The 22,138-nt window shown below is 42.0% G+C and overlaps 1 protein-coding gene and 1 long non-coding RNA gene across 2 annotated transcripts; both read left to right on the top strand.

The window, feature by feature from the left end:
• The first annotated feature begins 6,708 nt into the window (after nt 1-6,708).
• LOC132590072 (uncharacterized) lies at nt 6,709-11,072 on the top strand. Its single transcript, XR_009556638.1, has 2 exons — nt 6,709-6,853; nt 7,250-11,072. It is a non-coding gene; the product is annotated as an uncharacterized LOC132590072 (long non-coding RNA).
• A 2,235-nt stretch (nt 11,073-13,307) lies between these two features.
• CCDC86 (coiled-coil domain containing 86) lies at nt 13,308-21,999 on the top strand. The gene is made up of 4 exons (XM_060261140.1): nt 13,308-13,746; nt 14,736-14,865; nt 18,245-18,319; nt 20,283-21,999. The coding sequence occupies exons 1-4, from the start codon at nt 13,529-13,531 to the stop codon at nt 20,400-20,402; spliced, it is 543 nt and encodes a 180-aa protein (XP_060117123.1). The 5' UTR covers nt 13,308-13,528; the 3' UTR covers nt 20,403-21,999.
• The last annotated feature ends 139 nt before the right edge of the window (nt 22,000-22,138 follow it).

Genomic DNA, 22,138 nt, shown 5'->3' with positions numbered 1-22,138 from the left:
TCTAGTGACATCACTTCCAGTATTTACCAGAACTGATGCCAGTAGGGTGGCCAGGTCTACTTACCTGGCCAGCAGGGGTTGGGACGGAGCCTTCCAGAAGTGAGGAGGATGGAACAGTGTGACTGTGTGTGATGTCATTGGCGTGATAATGTCAAGCAGAAGTAGCATCATCACTTCAAGCATGTTGACACTCTAGCATTTTATTCAAAACTCTATGGTTATCTTAGAGTTTGGTCCAAAATGTTAGAGCGTCACGAGGGGGGAGCTGTTTGTGGGTGGGGCTTCCCTGGCAGTGGATTGGAGCCCCTGAAATCATTGGAACCTCCACCCAGTTAAGGGATCAGGCAACACTAGGGGACCCCCCCTTCCCCTTTTTTCTGCCTTGTGGGATTTCTTTTTGTGGGGAGAGTAAGTAGAGCGACTATCGGAAATGAAAGATGGAATCTGGAAAAAAACTGAACTTTGACAGGTCCTTAACAGCTTTCAAGAGTCTTCCTCACACTGAATGATCAGATGGAGTCTACTGCCCCCAGGTCATCATGTTCCAGTGTTTAGAAGAGTATTTGACTGCATTTCAAGAACATTTGGAAAGAGAACCACCGGGATTGTTCAAAATCAAGACCTTTTTGTGTAAACTCTTTCCAATCTTTTTTCCTAATGGGGCAGAATATTACTGCTGTTTTACTTCTTAGCTGACTTTTGATGACAGCTATTGCAGTAGAGTATCAGGCAAGGATCAGAGCTGTCTCATCCACTAGGCTTTCTTAGGCAGTCACCTAGGGCACCAGTGTGCCTCAGAGCTGTAGATACACCAGGCTAACTTTCCTACAGCATTGTAGGATCATAAGCCAGGGCCTGCAGCAATCAGCAGTGCCAGGTGGTGCCGTGCCAAGGCAGCCAGGTGGCAGATGGGGCCTTCTCCAGTCACCAGATCCAGCTTCAGGCAACCTGGCATCTGGCAAGCAGTGGCCCTGGGTGCCCAAGGTGGCAGCTAAGGTCTTTTCCAGTTGCCTGGTCTAGAATCAAGCAGCAGGGCAGCCCAGCAAACAGCCCCAGGAACTGTTGACTGATGCACTTGGGTGGCAAGCAAGGCCTTCTTGGTTGCCTTCCCTGTTGCCATATGCTGGTTTTGGCAGCAGTAGCACAACAGCAGGCCCCAGCCACAGTGGAGGTTTCCTGAGTGGGGAGGTGGCTTCCTTGCAGTGCGTGCGGGGGGGAGTCATGCTTCTCCAAAGGCACTGGAAACCTCATTTAGGGCCTGAGAGACCAGGGTTCAAGTCCCTATGTAGCCATAAAGCTCACTGAGCGCTCTTAGGCCAGTTGCTCTCTCTCGGAAAAGCAGCTATACATATGAATATGAAACTGCCTTAAACTGAGTGTGGTCTATCCTGGTCAGTATTCTCTAGTCTGACTGGCTGTGACTCTCCAGAGTCTTAGGGGGAAATCTTTCACTTGCTACCCTTTTAGCAGAAATGCCAATGATTGACCTTGGAGCCTCCTGCGTTCAATCAGATGCCCTACCCCTGACCCATGGCCCTTGTCATGCCAGCCTCTGTTCCTTGGGAGAAGGCAAATGTAGAAGGGGGTGGGGGAGCAGGGTGGATTGAATTGGCATTAGTGTGATTGGATCATGTGAAAGAGGGGGGGGACTCCTTCACCTTCTTTGTAAACAAAAGCTATTTTTTTAAAAAAAGACTGTTTTCATTTTCCAAATAATTACCTAGATAGTTTTATACAAACATTAATATTGTTAAACAGAAACCAGCATTTTCTTATTGGAACAGAACGGACATCCTCTTGATTTTTCCAGATCTTCCTGTTTGCTGGTATTACTTTCCCCATTTTTTTTAATCAGTGGGTTTGTGTGTGGCAGTGAAGAGGCAAATTCTCATTCCTCAGGATAATTTGTTCAGCTGCTTGATCAGGCCTGCACAGATTGTGATTTGCTAAGTCAAACACAACCTACTGGCCATATATTGACTTTCAGTGGTCTTATACACCAACTGTTTGGCTGCCACTGTATGTGGCTGAATTCTGCTTGTTGAATCACTTTATGCATGCCCCTACTAGAAAATGTGCTGCCATCCAGGTCATGATCTTAATTGGCAGATCTAGCTTCTTTAGCTCTCCTACTCTTCAAAGTATGGGAAAAATACTGACTTCTCAGGTGTCAGGATAATAATAAACATAATCTCTAGAGCAGGGCTTTTTTCCTGGAAAAAGAGGTACCAGAACGAACTCTCAAGAGTGAAATGAAGGAGAAACACCACAGGGTGCCCCCTCATGAACTCTTAAACATTCTGTGAGAATTTTTTTTTCCACTAAGAGGTTCCAGAACTCCATTCTGCTACATCCCCCCAGAAAAAAAGCCCTGCTCTAGACTTAAAAAAAAATAAAGATCGCCACATACCACTTGAAGTACCAAAAAACTTGAAGCAAAAAGACTAGAGTTCTGGTAAGTGTTCCTCTGTGATAGGTAAAATGATGATGCAGAAACAAAATAGCTTTTGTTTACAAAGAAGGTGAAGGAGTCCCCCCCTCTTTCACATGATCCAATCACGCTAATGCCAATTCAATGGATGATGGTGATGAAGATTTAGTACAAGCCAAGAGTAGCTAACTAAAATAGCTTAGGTGGTTATGATGGCAAAAGTGATGCCATTGGTAGCGTGAAGACTATAGCAGAGCGGAGCTGATCATGTTAGTGGTGACTGTGAGAAGATGCAGCCATATGAGAAAGATGGCAGCTGGTGTTTGGATAATAGAACTATTGCTGGTGAAAACAAAATAGTAAGCAAGATTAACATATGGATGAGGAGAAAGTTGGTGTGACAGCTGCAATGCTTCAGATGCACCCGAACACCCAAGAATACTGATTTAGAACCTCTCTTGCTCTCTTTCCAGGTTGTACAGATTGTTTTGGGGGCCACACAGATTAGTTTCGGCATTGCCCTGACAGTAGCACAAGAAGACTTCAAGAAACTCACTGTCAGCAGTGGGGTCTACTTCTGGATTGGAATCATGGTAAACAAATCTGCCTTGGAGAGAGACTCAGGAGTTCATCCACCAATGCACATAAGGAAGCAGGCCTCAAAGAGGCTTCTAGGGGGATCTCTCTGGGTTCAAGCACAGCTAGAGGGGCCTGTAACTGAGACATGAAGATACAACCCTTAAGCAAGGCAACCAATGCACATACCTAGCTAGTCCCTGCTTAGATGTTTATTCAGCTGCAGACACACGTGTTGGGAAGCAGTTATGTTGAAACAGAAAACTTGCATGTTCAGAGTTGGCAGTGTGTGTGTTTTAGTGTTCTCCTTCTTCCTTGAAGGTGATCTCTTATATGCTTCAGATATTACTCAATTCATGTAGTGTATCTTGACCCACTGTAAAGAAATCTCTGATTGGATTGGGTTTGATATTGGGGACTTCATGAGCACCTGGGAGCTTTCATCTTTTGTGAGCCCCTCCGCAGCTTAACTCGTGAACAGTGAATCTTTTACCCAAGAGTGTGCACAGCTTTTCCTCCCACAGAATCTGTTTTTGATAGCATGCCTAGTAACTCCTGAATGGAAGAAGGAGCAACCTGATTATTGATCTTCATTTTTTTTTTTCTTTTCTTGGGTAGCTTCTTCTTTCTGGGGCCTTGTTGGTAGAAATGGAGAAGCGAGACAATGCATTGCTGGTAAATATTCTCCCAAGCATTTCTTCAGATTAAAGCCAAAATAGGTATGATACGGATGTCGACAGAGCTGGTGGCAATATTTGCTCGGTGCATATGCTGGATTGTGTATTCAAAGAAAATGAACAGGTTGGGGGACAGCAGCAAAACCTGATCCATGTCCATTAAGATCTGGAGAAGAGGTAGAGTCCAGTAAAGATACTTTCTGCAAAAGCAAGAGTCAGAAAAATCAGATGGGGAAAAGTGTATTTATGATGGAAATATAAACAGACTTATGTGTAATGGGCTGAGGTTGGACAGCAAGCATATTTTCTTAGGATAAAACAGTTTAATAATTCATTAATGAGTTTCTGGTCTTGGATTTTAACATGCTGTAGTTAAACGGCCCGTTTTCAGACACTTTCATAATCCAGCCAAGGTGATCTGCTGAGCAGATACCAGCAGATTTTGCCAGCCAAGAATGTACAAGTCAAGGGAGGGTGCTTTCCATCCATCTCTCTGTGTGGTACTTCTGCACTGCCAACAAATCAAGGTTGTAAGATGGAAGAGCTTTTCAGAGATCTGGAGGTAATACAGTAGTCACTGTTACCCCCAGTACATTCATTTTCCTGAGCCTGTTATGTGTGGTCAAATTGTGGGTTTTTGAAGCATTACAAAAACTTACTTGGCCAGCAGTGTTCCCTCTAAGCTGAGTTAGCGTGAGCTAGCTCACAGATTTTTAGTCTCCAGTTCATGCATTTTTGTCTTAGCTCAGGAAAAATGACCCATACCACAATTTATGCAGTAGCTCACAATTCTAATGCCAGTAGCTCACAAAGTATAATTTTTGCTCACAAGACACTGCAGCTTAGAGGAAACATAGTTGGCCAGAAATTGTAGAAGGACAGAAAATCAGCATTTGTACTTTGGGCAATGATTGCTCAATCATACTTCTTTAATGTCATTGGAAATCTGTTGTGGGCACACCGTGCAACAGCACTAATTGCCTGCTGCTAGGGACAAGTGGAGGAAAGGGCCCCACTCAGTCCTCAGCCTCCTTCCTGATGATTGCAGGCCAACAAATTATCACCGTTGTCATTGCTGGCAATGCTGATCATCTGCTTGGTGGTGAGAGGACTGTTTGGGTGCAGCTCAATCAGACATCAATCAGTTGGAGCTTCCATCTCAGATCCAGGGATCTAAAGACAAAAAATCTAAAAGTCAGCTGGCATAAATGTCTGCACTGCTGGAATTACTTGCTGCATTTGACTATATTATCCAAATATATAAATATTACATAAATATAGTAACTGTGAATGCTACTATTGCTATCAACAGTGAGTGGCTATTGTTTGGCTATATATGCAATTCACAGTCTAGCAGTTGTTTAGAAATTATGCAGAAAGTGCCTTGAAAACACAGGGCAAGTCACTGTGTCATGTAGAATAAGAAGAACTGCTCTTTCATTCTTATTTAAGCTGAAAGCAACCATTATATCCTTACGTCAGTTTTAGGTTTATGTTTCCTAACAAGTTGTCTTGGTGTGCTTGCTGCAGGGGAAACTCTGTTTGCTTGTCAACTTGCTGGTCAGTGGGGCTTCAGTAGTAGCAGTAATTCTTCATGGTACTGAGATTGGACAAGAGACTTTAAAAGGCAACCTCTGTGCTGGCACTAAGGATGATTGCCCCCATGATACAAAGGTATGTGTTTATTCTTCCTATGCATGCAGTTTCCAGACTTGCTTCAAGTAATCTCATTGCCCTAAGGCTCAAGGCATTCAGAAGCATTCAAAGCTAGTCTGTCTCCAGATGAATCCAGAAAAATAGCTAATATATACCAGAAATATTCCACTCCATCATTGCTTATACCATGCTAATGGCCAGGAACACAAAGATTCACAACTCTATTTGTTCAAACCTGGGTGTGCTGAGATTTCCGGCCCCCCCCTCCAATGTTTCAATGTTTAAGAATGAATATTAGGTTTCTTTATGAAAGAGGCAAAAATAAGAGTAGGAAAGAGTACTCTGAATAAACAGATTCTCTGGTCTGTTTACTGCTAAAAAGGGGAATCATACTAAGAATGCCCAATTCAAACCTGATCAAAGTATTCTGCTACGAAAGAGCCCTAGAGTTCTGTTTTCATGGGGTAAGAAAGGGATGAGGAGAACTTGATCTGGGGAGCTGATTTGGAATGGACACGAACCAGGAAAATGTGGTTCAATTCAGGGTTTGTGGCATTCCCAGTTCACGCACCATGAACTGTCACAAACTTTTAGCAGCCAAACAAACAAGTTCAGATCATGGTTTGCTAGAACGGCCCCTGGTGTGCTAGCGATACCAAACTTGCAGGGAATCTTTGACTGACTCTCTTCTACATGCCCTCCAAGCTTGGTGAGGATTGGATGTACAGAGTTTGAGTTATCGCTGACTGCAGGTTCAGGAGTGTATAGAATGGATCCTGTGCAAGCTAGCGAAATCAGAGTTGCAGGGGGCCTCCCCCAGGTGCTCCTCTACATGCCTTTCAGGTTACACCCCCATTGCTTTGAAGTTTGTTAAACATTTAGCTTGAGCAAAGGCAGTCTGCCTGGAGATGTTTTTCACAAACCAGCATGAACCTCCATGAACAACTGGAAAGTTTGTGCAGTTGACCTGCCACAAACTTAACTTTGTGAACCATGAACCAGCCAAAATTCATCACAAACTTTAATTCATAACCTGGTTCATGCCCATCCCTAGAGCTGATGCTCATTTGTAATCTCCCTAGAAAGTTCATTTTAGGACCTTCCTAAACTACCTGTCTAGAGAATCCCTGTTTTGGAGCTAAGCCAACTTCAGCAGTTGGGCTTCATCACCAAAACCCTCTTGAAGGGTCACATTTGTCCATACCTCTGCCTCTTGTATGCCTTTCAAAAGACTGCACATTCAAGATATTAAAACCAACAGATCATAGGACTGAACTGTTCTGAAATGCTGACTGCTGTGTTCACCTGCTGTGATTTATGATATTCATGCTACTTCTGAAATTACAATAAGTCAGTGATAATCCACATGATTTTTCCTTCTCTTTGCTTGCAGCTGCTCACATATGGCTTGAACTCAGTGTTCATAATCCTTTCACTGCTCGAACTGGCAATATCTCTCACTGCTGTGGTGGTTGTCTTCAAGTCTACAAGGCAGCAGTCCTATAGACAAATGGTGAGGGTGGAACCCCACTTTTTTGCCTTGCATACGTGCTATTGCTGTGGTGCATCCAACCCTAAGTACTTCCCTTCCTCACCCATCCATTTAATCAAAACCATTATGTGGAAAGACAATCACAGGCTTGGTTGCATATTAGTTCAGAAATGCTCCTTATCTTCCCCTGGTTTTAACAGTATGGTTAGCAGTTATGTCCTGCTCCCATGAGAGATGTAGGTTTTGTGGGAATGGGATCTGGTTTCAGTTGTAGTTACTTTGAGATCTTTGTTGCCTCTTCAGTGGTCATCAGTGTTCTTCTCTGAACATGTTTATTAGAAGGCAGTTTGGGTAGAGGAAGGGTAAAGCTTGTAGAAGATCACTGTCAATGCTTATGTTCTGATGTATTTTTCCCAGGTATCAAGATAGAAAAGAGCCTTCTCTCAACTCTCTCTGTCACACCACTTGCAACAGCACTGAGCACAGACCTAAAGGTCTTCCTTGCCTGCCAACTGAGACCTTCTTACAGATGCTTCACCTTTCCCAGGTGGACTCTGGTCATCAGAAGAAGAAACAATTTCTGTGTTCTGATGAAGTTTTGTTGTCCAGAGAAGAAAAACCCTATGCCAGTTTGCGCTGCAAACTCTCCTTCATCAGAAAGACCATTCAGTAATACCAGAGCCTTCCTCTATACTTCTGTTCAATATCAGGAGAGTATATTTTCTATAGCTTCAAAAGCTCATTTTTGAAGCTCTCCTGCCTGTCTCTGGGAGATAGCTAACCATGTTCTCCTCTGTTGTAACTAGGGTATTATGTTTAAGAGACAGAGGGCAGTGAATGAATTGACCAAACAGTCCCTGGATTTTTCTGGACTTTTTCCAACACCACTTTCAGTCATGGAAGTGGCATTGGAAGGATCTCTGTAGTGGTATATACCAAATTGAAAGTCCATGTTAATTTTTCAGAAAAAATATGGGAGTTAGAGCCAATCAGTAAACGAATAGCTTGCTTCTGGAGCTTTCTGGAAAAATCAGTGTGGGTTTTTCAGCATATGCATTGTTATCCATGTTTATTCTTTCATAGGAAGAATCCCAGTTAAGTATTCTCAGGGAAAGTGTTGCATCAATGCCTACTGCTGTTTCTAACCAGAGGATAAAGATCCATTTCAAAATCTCCCTGAAGACATACACCCGCCAAAGACGCTTGAAGCTTGTCCCAGTACTCTAGACAAACAGTGTCCCAATTACCACTTCTTATAAGGGACACTGAACTATGCCACTTATATAGCCACCCATTGGCTTGCAGTAATTCACTAGAGGGGAGAATTTGACAGCAGATAACTCCAGTCTACTTCTAGTGTTACTTGAAGATAGCTGGAAATTGCTTCACAGAGATACCCAGAAGATTATGGGTTGGATCCAAAGGTGCCTTCTACTCATACAACAGGGAGCTATTCTTAGACTCCATGGATTCCTACTTGAGAAGCAGTCCTCCATATGGCATCTCATACTCTTCATGAGGGTCCCCTGACCTTAGGAGCATATTCTTGAGTGGTGTGGTGGTTTACAGAAAACATTGGGAAGTGGGAAGAGATCTGTTCCACAAGTGGAAGTCCTACTTGCCATTCTCAAGACTACACTCAGTGAGAATAAATGCTGTAAAAAATGTTAATGTTGTGCACAGCCCTCATTCAAAGGCAGACAGGCTGATGGTAGAGAGAAAGAGAAGTCTCCTTAGATTATTGTGTTGCATTAAAGAAGCAGGGAAGAAAAGAAGACTGCAGATCAGAGACTCAGAGCGCCTTACAATCGCCTATATCTTCTCCCTTTTAAGGGTGAATATAATAGATACAGTACACAGGAAAATTAATCACTAATGTGCTATGTTCAGCAAAAAGCCAAGACACACTTCTCAAGTGTGTAGAACCAATGAGAATAATTCAATAGTGGCGTTCCATTTAATGGAAATCAGATGAGCTATTTTGATCAGGAACTTGACAAAACACATTAAATGAGTGATGGCATGCAGTATTGATTCCCTACGATAATAGAAATAAGGAAAGATTGTAAGTTGGTCCATGCATTCAGCAGAATGAAACCATTTTTGAATTCAGCAAAATTACGTGATTATTCTAAATAATATAACTTCATGTAAGGATGAGACTATACACATGAATGCGCTCCCATGGGAAAAATCCCCACATAGAAAAACAGCATGTCGGGGAGAAGTTCAGGCTGCACTCATCTCCATTGCATGTTAGTTTTTTATGGGCAAGAAGGTTTTTAGAATATAGAACATTCAAGAAGATAGTTCCCCTTCTGCATTCTGAAGTAGTGCATTCCAGGAAAAGCTATGCCACATTTCTACTAATTGTGCAAATTGGCCCGTATATCAAGAATTTACTTACAGTAAGATCCAAGAGGGCAGCCGTGTTGGTCTGAAGTGGTTGAACAAAGCAGGAGTCAAGGGGCATCTTTAAGACCAACTAATTTTTATTTAGAACGTAAGCTTCTGTGTGCTCTTAAGCACACTTCATCAGATGAGGAATTTATTTTCAGTAAAACATAGCATGAGAACTGCTACTGCTACAAGAAATGTTTCATTGACTATATCTGATTCCTTTTGTTGCATCACTTAACGAGAACCCTGTTATATTGACTGCAGAATGTTCACTCTGTTAGTGTCTGTTAACTAGGCTTCAAGTATTTTGAGAACTTTATCTAAAGGCTGGATCTGCCAAGCAGACGCTAGTTTGTATGCAACAATACATTCATTAGTGTTTGAGATATCATTTGTCATTTTAGGAAGCAGCACTCTAATATGGAACCTCTCTGGAGTTTGTCTTCAAGAATTTAAGAGATATTTCAGCAAGATTCTTTTGAGGGACCATGCCTGAAATTACTGTTGTAATTTAATAACTTCAGAAGGATTATTACACGTATATGTATGGGAATGATCTAGGCAACTGTACTGTAGTGTTTTAAGAGGCAGCCTGAATTGTGAACCAGTAGATCTCTGGTTCTAATCTCATATCTGCTATGAACTCACTGGGTGGACTTGCACAAATCATACCTTAGCTATATTACTATTAAGGAATCTGGGCTCTACTTAATTGTGGACAGAGGTGGGAAATTGTGGAAATTTTGAAGCCAATGGGAGAAATTTGTTCCGGGGGTGGGTCGGAATTTGGGGGGAAATGAAATATATGCAATACTTACTTTTTCATCAAAACTAGGCTTGCTTTACAGCTTTAACTGCATAAAATCCATAATTTATAACAGCTATAAAATTGTCTTATTTAACAATTTATGGAATTTATTAGAAGTATAAATGCCTTAGTTTTCTATAAGCAAAATGGTGACTACATGAGAAAAAGAGAGAGAATTAAAAACTGCTGCATCCTATGTTACCTAGGACACATATTTTAGGTTTTGCCATCTGAGAAGAAAGTAAAACAAATTTCATAATAAACAGAAGTGTGGTATCTGGACAGAAAGAGTCTCAAACATTCATAAACATGCTAGCAACATATTTAGATATCAAGTTCAAATTTATAACATGGAAAACACAACGCTTCAATTGGGTAGTATTACCATTCTCATAGCATATTAATTTAGCCTTGGCGAGATGGGCAGGATATAAATCCCATCAATCAATCAATAAAGCAATTCGGTACAAAGTAAGTCACATGTGAACAACATCTGAAAATGTTTTATGTCTACCTTATACACAGGAATTAGTACCTGTAGATTGTCCCTTTTTATTGGAAATAAAAAAAAAAAACTCCCTAGGAAATACCCCCCCCCCCCACCAATTGCTCTAGTTTTGGATGATGTGAATAGATATGGGTCAGTTAAGATATAACATCCTGCCATTGTTTTCATCTGGACCAGGCCATAGCCTATTGCTTTTCCATTTTTTACACAGCTGAAAGTGTCTCCTATAAAGGAAAATGGCAAGAAAAGAAACAGTTATTGCATTTATAACATAGTACATAAATGTGAGCAACTGTACTAACTTTACTTGAATTACACATCACAGAAAGTAACTCCGAAACCATTCCCCTAGAGCTGCACAGATAAGTGATTCACTAGCATGGTGTATTCAATGGAATCTCTTTGTGTCTGGCTTGAATCAATTTGCTTGTATTTATATAGTATCACTGGCTTAACCATGAGGATTATACAGCTCCTTTCAGCCATGTGTCTTCTATATTCCAATTAAAATACTTTGGTCACTCTGTGTGTCAAGTTGTTCATTACTAATTTCATTTGGCATTAAACAGCTGGTTTCAAACTTTTCACGTGTACCTATACCTGTGACGGTTCTGCTGTTTCTTCTGTGGTAAAGGACCAGTCGTTTCCGACTCTGGGGTGACGTTGCATCACGATGTTTTCACGGCAGACTTTTTATGGGGTGGTTTGCCGTTGCCTTCCCCAGTCATCTACACTCTCCCCCAGCAAGCTGGGTACTCATTTTACCAATCTCGGAAGGATGGAAGGCTGAGCTGACCTTGAGCCAGCTACTTGAACCCAGCTTCCTCCAGGATTGAACTCAGGTCATGAGCAGAGTTTAGGGCTGCAGTACTGCAGCTTTACCACACTCTGCCACGGGTCTCTCTTCCTTCATGACAAACCAATAAATAGGTTTATATTGAAAAACAGCACCATAGAATGACAGCAATGTATTTAGCACAGTGCTCTGAACCCACTTTTATTTTCTTTGTAGTGCAATACTAAAGTAAAAATAATTTCTGTACTGCCAAAATTCTGCTTAAAACAGGTATTCCAATGGTCTCATTAAGACAGTCCACATATATGGTGTGATCCAAAGAGTTTTTCCACTAGTGGACAAGGGAGGAAGGGGTCTACTTTGACCATCAAATACACTATGTTTGGGAACATGGCACTACATGGACGAAAGCCCTGTGATATGGGCTGTAATAAGCAGCAGAACTGGGCAATATTGAAAGAAAAGGCCACTTGGATCCATAAACAAACAGAAAACTGTTCTGCCGGGTTTTAGTGTCTTTCCAGATATTATTACATGGAGTATAACCTCCATTAAAAGGTAAAAGTAGTCCCCCTGTGCAAGCACCAGTCATTTCCGACTCTGGGGTGACGTTGCTTTCACAACGTTTTCACGGCAGACTTGTTACGGGGTGGTTTGCCATTGCCTTCCCCAGTCATCTACACTTTCCCCCCAGCAAGCTGGGTCCTGTATACAAGCTACCTTATGGCAAATCTGACCATGGTCCATCTAGTGTACTACTGTTTACTTTGACTTGGTAGCAGCTCCCTAGTAAACGGGAGTCTTTCCCAGTCACAATTCCTAGCAGTAAATAAGGGTCTTTCCCAATGACAATAAGGTCTTTAATGAGAGAAGCCAAGGATTAAATGTGGTGCACTCTGCCTTCCAAGCATGTGCTCAACTAATAAACAGCATCCCTGCCCTACAAAGTTTGAAAACCATAGTCTGCAAAACATGTCTCATCACTTTATTTCCATCCAGAATTTTCACTTCTACTAAGGCATTTTAAAAAGCAGGGGGAAGGGGTAATTTTTTTTAAAGCCCTGTAAGTTTCTTGCGGCTGGGGTGGGGAGAGTGTAGATGACTGGGGAAGGCAATGACAAACCACCGCGTAAAAAGTCTGCCATGAAAACGTGAAAGCAACGTCACCCAAAAGTTGAAAACGACTGGTGCTTGCACAGGGGACTACCTTTACCTTTTTAAGTTTCTGTAACGGAACCACCAGATCCTAGTTCCAAAGTACTGGAGCCTCTTGCCAGTAAATACCAGCCCCCCTCCCTACTTTCATTATTTCTGTTGTGTTAAATCTTTTCCATTAATACTAATTATCTAGATCTCTGTGGTAATTGAACAGGGTTACAGTTGTAACTGAGTTTGCCAACGTTGTTTCAGTAGCTATTTTAAACTGCCAGGCTTCTGTGTGTCTCTTTTATTTGAACCTTTGATCTTATTGTGTTTTAATTTTTTTATGGAAGCCACCTGGACAGTGTTGCTGATTTTTTTAAAAATGAATTAATCATGTTCCTCATTCCCCATTTTATTGCTGTCTGCTTATGGCTGTTTTTTTTTTTTTTTTTAGCTAGGATTACCATAGTTTGAAAAGCAAAAAAAGAGGACATATTTACCAACTGACTACTTCAAACAACCGATCACTTGACAGATCTCATTTTAAAAACCCTACTATTTAAGCTGCAGCTTTACACCACTGGGGGACAAACAGGCCTCCCAACCCAAATAGAGGACACTGTCATCCGTTGTTGTTTTAAGACCCCCAAAGAAGATGGACACCAAAAAAAGAGGACATCTGGTAACCCTAGTTTGCAAAAACATGCAAAGTACATCTCCAGTTACAGCAACATTAAATCTAGTTAAATTGCCCTTTCAAACGCCTTCTAGCCCAAAGGCAGCGCTGAATTGTATAAAGACGAGGAATCCAGGATTCATTTGGGGGCAACCCTTCCAAGACCCTGAAGTAGGAACGCCAACGCGAAACAGGAAAGTGGAGAGGACGTATGCCGCTCTAGGCGATCTGTCTCTATGGCGAAATGGCGTCGGAGGTTCTGTTCACTGTCGCCGACTGACGTCATTGGCCAGGGACACGCGTGAGCTTCACACGTGGAGAGGGGATATTGTAGGGAGCCCTGAGAAGGCCGGGTGGTCTTTGAGATGCAACCAGACGAGGGCCAAGGGAGTACCGAGAATGAGCAGGCTGCTGCGAGACTTCTGTCGCCTGGGAACGGAGAAGGGGCTACTGCCTTGGTGGCAACTGGACCTGGAAAATTTCAGAAGGGTACTGTGGGAAAGAAGCGAAAGGAGGTCACCGCGATCATCCCTAAAGGGAAGCCTAAATCAGGGCGGGTGTGGAAAGACCGTAGCAAGAAGCGGTGAGAGCTTTTCATAGTCGGATGGGTGGGCGAAACTGTGAGTGCCCTTGTGGTGATTAAACTGGGGTTTCATGGACTAGGTTGAGGGGTGGCGCATCACATTAACACATTATTTGTTTTTGTCATGACTTCTAAATGTATGGACTGACGACAGATTTTCTTTCATAAGTTATATTTGCCTGCTTCCCTAAAAAGAAAGTTTGATCGGCTGTTGCTTGCTGGTGTTACTTTGTGCTATACTTTTAGGACCAACAATAAATGGCTTGTAATGAGTACCTATTCATTTTTATTGAGCGCTTCCTCCAGGGGACTCAGAACAGCATGCATGGTTTATTTTATCCTAACAACAGCCCTGCCAGAGAGAGTGGCCAGCCCCAGGCCTCCTAATGACTTTTGTGGCACAGTGGGGATTTGAATCTGTGTCTCCCCCAGTCCTAGACTGACACCAGTATACCCACATAAGTTCTCATACAGGGTTACATGAACTCCTGGTAATTTTCTCCAGCGATTAGGACTCTTAACGCTTCTGTAGTGTCTCTGGCATTATACAATCTTCCTCTACTGACAGCCAATTTGGTGTAGTGGTTAAGTGTGCAGACTTTTATCTGGGAGAATTGGGTTTGATTCCCCACTCCTCCATTTGCACCTACTGGAATGGCCTGGGGTCAGCCATAGCTTTTGCAGGCATTGTCCTTGAAAGGGCAGCTTCTGGAAGAGCTGTCTTAGCCCCACCCACCTCACAGGGTGTCTGTTGTGGGAGGGCGGGGAGGTAAAGGAGATTGTGACAGCTCTGAGCTTCAGAATATAGGGCAGGATATAAATCCAATATATTATTATTATTATTATTATTATTGCAAACAGATGTTTACTTAGAAGTCCCACAATGAGACTTACAGATAAATATGCATAGGACTGCAGTTTCAGTGTGTTATGCTAAGAGATAACTGTTTAATTTGAACTTCTAAAGGATGTGTTTTTCTCCTCACTAGATTTTCTGATATGATTAAAGACAAGCCTTTGCGTTCCTCTTGGGAACGCAAGATGAAGGAACGTCAGGAGAAGAAAGCAGTCAAAGATTTTGCCCGGCATCTGAAGGAAGAAAAATTGAGAGAGCGTGAGGTGGGGAGACAAGCATGATACAGAGTAGTCTGTTAAACAGTTATAGCTGTGTGCCTGTCCCTAATAGTGAAGTAGACTGTCCCCATGGGTGCTAATGAAAAGTGGAGCTTTTCCAGTGATACTAATAATTTGATATGCTTGGAATTAATTGGTTTAGATCATTAGGCCTATCTTTATCCCCAATGGGGACCCAAAGCAGCATACACAATGCTCTCTTGCAGCTCCACTTGCAGCTGCTGGAATGGCCTTGGGTTAGCCATAGTTATCACATGAGTTGTCCTTGAAAGGGCAGCTGCTGTGAGAGCCCTCTCAGCCCCACCTACCTCACAGGGTGTCTGTTGTGGAGGGAGAAGATATAGGAGATTGTAAGCTGCTCTGAGACTGATTCAGAGAGAAGGGTGGGGTATAAATCTGCAGTCTTCTTCTTTCCATGCGTGTTTTCGTTGCAGCTGTTTTATGACATAGGTTAAACACAGAGTGTGTGACTTGTCCAAGGTCACCAAGCAAGTTTCCATGGCAAAATGGGGTTTTGAACCTGGAACTTCCAGATCCTAGTTTAGCACATTAGTTCTGTTTTCTTGATAGAATTCTGAAATTTAATTTGAGTTATGACTTTGGAAACTGTCCAAAATCTGGTATATCACTTCTCTTTTCTTATCTTAAGTGTCTGGAAATTTATTTATCTATTTAAAACATTTACTAGCACCTTTGGTGTAGCCAGTTTGGTGTAGTGGTTAAGTGTGTGGGCTCTTATCTGGGAGAACTGGGTTTGATTCCCCACTCCTTCACTTGCAGCTGCTGGAATGGCCTTGGATCAGCCATACCTCTTGTAGGAGTTGTCCTTGAAAGGGCACCTGCTGTAAAAGCTCTCTCAGTCCCACCTACCTCACAGGGTGTCTGTTGTGGGGAGGGGGAAGGTAAAAGGAGATTATGACCGTTCTGAGATACAGAGTATAGGGTGGGATATAAATCCAATATCTTCTTCTTAAATCCAATATCTTTCTTCCTTACAGAGCTCAGAGAGCTTCCAGCAAAAAATAAAAACCAAAATTTAAAAACATAAAAACCAAAATTTAAAATCACACCTCAGGGCTGCTCTCAAGCTTAACCAAATGCAGTGATATAATTGGCCTTATGTCTTTGGTCAGACACACCCCTGGTTCTCTCAGTCTCTCCCTCTACAACACCATCACTACATCTCTCTCTAAGCAAGCTGAATCGGTTATTTCTCTGGAACTGTTCATAACTTTGTGAATGGATGTGTGTATGTTAAGTGCTGCCAAGTCACTTTTGACTTATGCTGACCCTTGTGAATTGATGACCTCCAAAACAAAGCTTTAACAGCTTGAGGGCCCAGGCTTCCTTTACTGACTCTATCCATCTCATCTTGGTTCTTCCTCTTTCCTGCTGCTTTCAACTTTTCCTACTATTATTATTTTTCGCAATGAGTCTTGTCTTCTCATAATGTGACCAAAGTACAATAGTTGAGTAATTTTAGATTCTAGGGAGAGTTCAGTCTTGATTTGATATAGAACTCACTTAATAGGTTAATTCCAGCACATAAAATCTGTATTAGACATAAAACCTTAAAAATATTTAGCAGATATAAGAGTCCCAAAAATTTAGTGTGAATCTAAAAAGTCTAACATATATAAAAGATTTTGAGTCAGAGGAGTAAAACAACTATCCATTCTCTTGATCATGCTTCATATTATGGAATCTTACCAAGTGGATGTAGAATTGTATCCCGCCCTCCTCGGTGGGGAGGGCGGGATATAAATCGAATAAAATAAATAAAATAAAATAAAAAATTTGGCTACTTGGTTAGAGATAGTCAGATTTTCATTAATTAAAAGTCTCTCCAGGCAGGCCTTATCTGGATCCACTATAGGTCTGTCTAGAAAAGGGGAAATAAGCTTATCCCTATGAGCTTGATGGAACGGACATCAAAAAAATGTGGGCCGTAGATTCCACTTCTCCAATACAACATGAGCAGCATCTGTTTTTATGTGGAATCTTCCTATATTTCCCATTTAGAACCCTTGAGGGGATAATTGAACAACGAGCCAAAGAGAAAGCTCTTCTATAGGATGGCACATCCAAATAAGTAAGATATAAGCATAAATTTGCAAAAAGATCTCTAGTGCCTCTTCCTTTTTTGAATATAGAACATCTGGCATTTCTCATTCCATATATGGCTAACAACAGTCTTTGTCATAAGATTTTGAATTATCACACCTGGAGTATTGTATGCAGTTCCGGAGTTCTCACTTCAAGAAGGATGTGGACAAAATGGAGCGAGTGCAGAGAAGAGTGATGAGGATGATCAGGGGCCTGGAGACCAAGGCTGAGGGGATTGGGAATGTTCAATCAGGAGAAGAGGAGGTTGAGGAGGGGCATGATTGCTCTCTATAAGTATTTGAAGAGGAGGGCAGGGAGCTGGTCATGTTGGCAGCAGATGAGAGGACTCGCAATAAATGGGTTTAAATTAAGGGAGGGAAGGTGCTGGCTGGATAGTAGGGAAAACTTTTACAGTAAGAGTTGTTTGACAGTGGAATCAGCTACTGCAGGAGGTGGTGAGTTCCCCCCTCACTGGCAATCTTTAAGCAACGACTAGACATTTGTTAGGGATGTTGTAGGTTGATCTTGCACTGAGCAAGGGATTGGACTAGATGGCCTGTATGGCCCCTTCCAACTCTTTATTCACATGAGAAATTAATGCAGTGGTTTGTGAATTGCTACAGAAGATCCCTGTGGCACAGCGTTAAAGCTGCAGTACTGCAGTCCTAAACTCTGCTCAAGACCTGAGTTCAATCCCTGGCGGAAGCTGGGTTTTCAGGTAGCTGGCTCTAGGTTGACTCAGCCTTCCGAGGTTGGTAAAATGAGGACCCAGCTTGCTGGGGGGAAAGTGTAGATGACTGGGGAAGGCAATGGCAAACCACCCTGTAAAAAGTCTGCTGTGAAAACGTGACAGCGACGGCACCCCAGAGTCGTAAACGACTGGTTCTTGCACAGGGAACCTTTCCTTTCCCTTGTGAATTGCTGCAGGCTTTGGTTTCCCCTGTTTTTGAAGTGGAATTTAGATGGAGCATTTCCAATTTGTAAGCCTTGTTTTGTTTTCCGTATTTGTTGGCACATTTTTGTTAACATTTTGATGGATTCTGTTTCTGTGGCTTGAAATAGCTCTACTGATAATCCAATTTACTCCTGGTAATTTGTTTCTCCCAGTTCCTTTGAGTGCAGCTGTCACTTCACTTTCTAAAACTGTAGGTTCTTCTTCAAAAGATTCTTCTTGGAAGGAATCTGGCATCCTTTCTTCTATATAGTTCTTCAGTATATTATGCAGTGCACATGAACGTTTCCCTTTCTCCACCTACAGGAGAAAAAACAGCGACGAGAAGAGAACTTAAGACGACGGCTGGAGAATGAGAGGAAAGCAGAAATTGTGCAAGTGGTGAGTTTCAGAACTTCTTGTTTTCCCCTGAAAGGAAATTTGTATCAATCTTTGTGTGTGGCAAAGCAGAACCACTGTTACTAGTGTTCAGATCATCCTTTCTCTCTTGAGTCCTATCCTTGGACAGAATGAAGTATTACGATATTAATTAGGTTGTCTTGTGCACAAAAAAAGTGTGTTGGATCCTACCAGCTTATTTACTGATGTTAGAAAGAGAAATGAGCCCTCTTGACCCATTCCTGAAAAGGCTATGCTAGGGATCATGAACAACAAACGTGTAGAAATAGATCTGCAGTGAGGAAGGAAATTGTGAAGTTTATTCTCAATCGGTTTTGTGCCAGTAGAAAATTTGGTAGGATCTTACTCTGTAGGTATTCAGCAGCTTATGTTTATCACATTACTGTTAAAGGGAACACTTTTTTCTTGTAACCCGGTAAAACTTTTAGCAGATAATGTTTCTTTGATGCTTTTAATTAAAAGGAGTGCTTTGGGGAGATCTGCAAAGTGAACACATGCACACTCTGCTCAACCTTGCTGCCTTCAGCTGATGTATATAAAAGTCTGGTGTATTTGTTGTATATACCTATATTTTAAAAAAAATCCCATCTTCCTTCAAGGAGCTTACAGTGGCATACATGGCTTCCCTTTCCCAGTTTTCCCCCTACTACACCACACTGGCTCTCTTTTCTCATATAGTTCTACATGAACTGAGCTCTTTGACTCTTAGCCACAAAGATTCTATTTGAATTTTCAGTGGAAGTCAACTGAGAAAAATGCATGCTGGGAATTAGTCCTGTACCAAACAACCCAAAGGAACACACAGAGAGGCTAAATACTGGGGGTAAAAGCAGAAAAATTGTTGAAACTGCACTTCTTGAGAGTTGACTCAAAATCATACAATAGCTTTTAATGAGAAGTCAACCTCAATTTGGAATATTATGAACCTGCCTCCCCCCCCCCCTTTTACAGATGCTTATATTTTTATATGTTTTCAAGTGTGTGCTCTTTGACTATGACTACAGGCCACTGAAGAAGGCACATCAAGCTGACACGTATTTGGCCTGTTGGTTTCATGTACAAAATTCTTTTGGTCTGTAGCTAAGTTTTGATGAGCTAATATTATTGCTGAACAATAGCATTTTATTTTATTTTTTATGTCGTAGAGTGTAATAAATACCTGTAATACTTTTAAATTGCTAAACTCAACCTTTGAGTACCCTCCAGGGAATTAGTCCTGTGCCAGCTTCAGACTCCTCTGGGGATGATGAGCTAGACTCCGGAGTGGCAGATCATTTCCCACATCAGTAGCTGTGCGTCCACACTGTAGTTCAGCTGGGTGTACTGTAAAGGACCAGCTTGTAAATTTCCAAAGCCTTTTGGCTTTCTGGGAGTTCAGGCCATGGACCTGCATCTCTCCAGCTCTCTCTGTATATTCCCCACAGAGCCTTGCTCTGAGCTGATCAATGTCTTCTGGTTGTCCTTGGCCCAAAGGACATCCAGCTAGCCTCAACCAGGGCCAGGGCCTCTTCAGCTCTGGCCCCAGCCTGGTGGAACAAGCTCCCAGCTAAGATCAGGGCCCTGTGGGATCTGTTACAATTCCACAGGGCCTGCAAAATGGAGTTGTTCCGTTGGGCTTTCAGTTGAGGCAGTGGTGTTCAAATTCCATTCTCTCCTGCTAATAGCCCTAGCCTAGTTGTTAGCGGCTTGGTACCCCACAACATCATTCAGAAGCTTTCCATCCAAGCATCACCACCAAGGCAACTTTTGCTCTGTTTTTCTAATGTGAAGTTTTTAAATTTTAATTGCTTGAATTCAATATTGTTTCTCTCTCATGATATTTTATGTGACCTTGTAAGCTGCCTTGAGCCCACTTGCAGGGAGGGCAGGATATAAATTTTAAAAATAACATAAACAAATAAGTTTTTAAAGGGGTCTCTTACATAGATTGCTCTTCCTTCCTCAGATTCGGAATCCACTGAAACTGAAGCGTGCAAAAAAGAAGCAGTTGCGCCGCATTGAGAAGCGGGATACACTCACGCTGCTGCAGAAACGTCAGGCACAGCGAAAAACAGCCAAGGAATGAGGGGAAGTGGTTTATCCCTGGCACATGAAAAAATAACTTTCTGGGACAGATAAGACATGACACTGGCCCCAGTTTACCAGGGAGCTAGGATGCACTGCTTGCTCTCTCCTGGCTTCTCTTGCAACTGAAGCTCAGATTCTTACCAAGAAACCTACATTTCATCCATGTGCCCCTTTGATGAAGCCTCTTTCCTTTTTCTTGGCAATGGAGTGGCAGGATGCCACAGACTGACTTTCTGGGACCTAGTTCTAAATATAGTCTCTGAATCAGAGTAAAGCCTGATAGTGTTTGTCTGTAGACTTGCACTTTCTGACTATGAGGTTGTATATGAAAGATCCTAAACAACATGGTTTGCAAAAGTATCTTTCGGCACGGTAGAATGAATAGGGGCAGTCGGCTGGATCTGAAGTTTCTGAAATTATTGCTTTATCTGGTCTGGAAATTCGCTATCCGGTAAAATGGATGGCCTGGACTTAACTGTAGAGCTTAGTACTGAGGTGTAGTTTCCATAGCTTTCCTCATCTGCTCGTCGTTTGTTATAAACAAGGAGCATCCTAGGGGAGGAAATCCAGTTTCTGTCTTAACCACTTTCTGTAGCTACAACAGTGAAGGTGTCACAAAAGCAATCAAAACTACATACTCAGCTACATTTTTGGCATCAGTAGCTACAAAGTTCTGATGTCAAAAGTTCCAATCCAGCTGGTTTCTTTGAGGACATTTGTACATGGTGGGTACTTTTGCAAAGAGCAGCCAACTGTATGACACATTCAAGGGAGGTTTAAAACGACATCTCCAATAGTGCTCTTTTTGCCAAAAATGAAATCTGGACTTCATACACACATCTCTCCCTTGTTTTTTTCCTGGATTTGGGTCAGTGGTTTTATTTGCATGTTGTGTAACAAAATCCTCCCCTTGACTGGTCAAAATCAAAGATTGCATTCACAAAGAGACAGGCTATTGTTGAAGAACTTGGCCAGCAGTAAGAATTTCACTGTTAGTTAGACTCCATTGTGTGAATAATGCACTATAATTGAACAAAATATCACTGTGAGACAGGAAGAATTATGTCTTGTGTTGATACAGCTTACAGGTCATATAAGTTTTCATGCTGAATTGCAAGGAAAAAGAGATATGCAGAATTGGTTTCTAGTGCAGATACGGCTGTCACCATCTTTGAATGACGCTGGCTTAAATCAATCAAAATTGATGGGAATGACAAAGGGCAAATGCATTGTCAAGGAGGGAGTTGTGACCTACAAAACAGATGCTGCTTACAGACAGGGGCATGAAAAAGTAGTCCTACTGGAGTAGCAGCAAGCAGGGTGGGAACAGTGTCCACACACACTCCCATTCCTGTATCACTTACTGCTTGTTGAGAGTATCTATGTTTGGAAGCAACTAGGGGCAGACTTCATCATCCTTGTCCTTTCCCAGAATCGCAAAAGTTAACTCAAATGCAACATTACAGAATAAATTATAAAAAACTAAAGAACTTTTAAGAATTGTACAGGCTATAGAACTCTGCTCTTTTTTTGTTTACTTTTGGCACAAAATTTGAATTGCCTGGATGCAGAATTAAACAAAATTATAGAATACACACTGCTGTGTCTTAAGGGCTGATATGTACTTACTTAAAATAGAAGCTGAGATCCTTGGGATGCTGAAATTGCAACCAACACCAGTTTTCTGCACTTCAGTGGTATATGGAATGCATACAGCACTGCCTGTCTAGGAAT

Source organism: Heteronotia binoei, chromosome 21 (assembly GCF_032191835.1).
Source record: "Heteronotia binoei isolate CCM8104 ecotype False Entrance Well chromosome 21, APGP_CSIRO_Hbin_v1, whole genome shotgun sequence".
Classification (NCBI taxonomy): domain Eukaryota; kingdom Metazoa; phylum Chordata; class Lepidosauria; order Squamata; family Gekkonidae; genus Heteronotia; species Heteronotia binoei.
This window is presented reverse-complemented; position numbering and strand designations above follow the sequence as displayed.

What these genes read in the sequence shown, in the direction of transcription:
- CCDC86 (XM_060261140.1), top strand. Translation starts at nt 13,529, where the DNA reads ATGCAACCAGACGAGGGCCAAGGGAGTACCGAGAATGAGCAGGCTGCT. An exon ending in AAAAATTGAGAGAGCGTGAG is followed by an intron (nt 14,866 to 18,244) that starts GTGGGGAGACAA and finishes CTCCACCTACAG; the next exon opens with GAGAAAAAACAGCGACGAGA. An exon ending in AAGCAGAAATTGTGCAAGTG is followed by an intron (nt 18,320 to 20,282) that starts GTGAGTTTCAGA and finishes TTCCTTCCTCAG; the next exon opens with ATTCGGAATCCACTGAAACT.